Source organism: Octodon degus, unplaced genomic scaffold (assembly GCF_000260255.1).
Source record: "Octodon degus isolate 3935 unplaced genomic scaffold, OctDeg1.0 scaffold00029, whole genome shotgun sequence".
Lineage (NCBI taxonomy): Eukaryota > Metazoa > Chordata > Mammalia > Rodentia > Octodontidae > Octodon > Octodon degus.
Genome location: NW_004524605.1, coordinates 3,993,286 through 3,994,872, shown reverse-complemented (window position 1 = coordinate 3,994,872; position 1,587 = coordinate 3,993,286). Strand labels below are relative to the sequence as shown.

The 1,587-nt window shown below is 54.6% G+C and overlaps 1 protein-coding gene across 1 annotated transcript in view; it reads left to right on the top strand.

Annotated features, from left to right (window-relative positions):
• P4ha2 (prolyl 4-hydroxylase subunit alpha 2) overlaps positions 1 to 1,587 on the top strand; it is a 33,127-nt gene that overhangs the window by 22,233 nt on the left and 9,307 nt on the right. The window contains exon 10 of the mRNA XM_012514303.2: positions 4 to 81. Coding sequence (XP_012369757.1) covers positions 4 to 81 — 78 coding nt within the window. The remainder of the gene's footprint in view (positions 1 to 3; positions 82 to 1,587) is intronic.

Here is a 1,587-nt window from a genome sequence, read left to right as displayed (position 1 = left end):
GAGGACCCCGTTGTGGCCCGAGTGAATCGGCGCATGCAGCACATCACAGGGTTAACAGTACAGACTGCAGAATTACTGCAGGTACGAGGGCCTGCGACTGCAGGAGTTGGGAAGGGGGTCTGTCTGCCTAGGTGGGCCCCCAGGGAGGAAGGCCAGCTCATGAGCTGCACAACTGCACAGTGCTGTGGATAGGGGACGATCTGGTCTTGGGGAACCAAGATAAACCAGTGCCTGCCACGTTCAACAGCCTAGTGCCCTACACATCAGTTAAGCATCTGCTGCATGCCCAGCTGTGCGAGGAGCTACCCAGAGTTGTTCCAGGGACATTTCTAAGAGGGCTAAAAATACCTCCAGGGGAAAAACAAAAACAACCCTCCAGGGGTTAAGGTTCTGGCCAAAATCGAATGCGCCTGAGATACAGCCACGTGTTCCGTTGCGGGAGGCCCAGTGGCCTGGGCCAGCTGTCTGGGGAAGGTGGATGCTCTTCTGTGAGCGCCCTGCTGGACCCTGGCTCCCTGCTTTTGGTTCAGAGGTGACTGTGGGGAAGCGTGTGGTGCCGCAGTGAGGGGAAGCTTTGGGGAGCTCCGTCACGGTACGTCCCAGTGCCGGCTGTGCTGTCCTGAGCATCAGGACTCTGGTTCTTGGTAAAATCAATGTCCTGAGATACCATCGGAGAAGTTTCACGGGTGTCTTTCTAGGGTTCTCTCGCTCTGTGGGTCAAATTTTCTGAACATTTAGAGATAGCAGCTGTCACCTTTAGACTTGGCCCTTGGGTCTGAGCAGCCATAGATCTCACCAGCATATTAGCTAATGATAATTCGGAATCGTTGCTGACCTTTTCCTGCCTGCGCTCATCCGAGCAAACCGCACACATTCTTCTTCTTCAGGTAACAGAATCAGCAACCAGAAAATCCACCTGGAAGGCCCTTGTTAGGAAGCCTACTAGTTTTCAAAAACATGCTGACTGCCGTGAAAACAGTGCTAGGAGCATTTAAAATAATTGTTTAGCTCAGCGTAGCCCGTTGGCCTGTAATTTCTAAATCGTTCTGCATCGCTAGAAGCCTGGGCTGTACCTCCCATGCCTCACCACTGCCCCGTCCCTGTCAGCACTGCCTTGAGTCCTATCTTCTTGGAACCATTTTTTTTTTCACATTTTTAATATTAAAGTTTTAGCTGTCATAAGACATCAGCCTCTGGTTCTTCCGTCCACACCCCAGCTGGTGTTGGGGGCTGTCCTGGCCCCAGCAGGGGCAGCAGTTGGCATGGCTGACAGTGTCCCATGGTGACATGGGGATGAGTAGGCAGCACAGACCAACCTGCTCTCATTGTGTGTCCCCCGGGTCACCCCAGCCTCAGAAGACAGCAGCTGCTGGCCGTTGACTGGCTTCTCTGCCCCGACCTTGGCACCCTCCTATGGGCCTCTCCATGGGTGGGGCCTGGGGGCACCCATTCTTTGGGGCTGGGCTCCAACAGTCCTGGCTCTGGCTGATAGCTTGCCTGTCACTGCCAGGTGGCTGAGGCCCTGCTTCATGTCATTTGTCCCCCAGGGATGGCCTGGGCATTTCCTTCACCAGCCAGTAGTGCTGC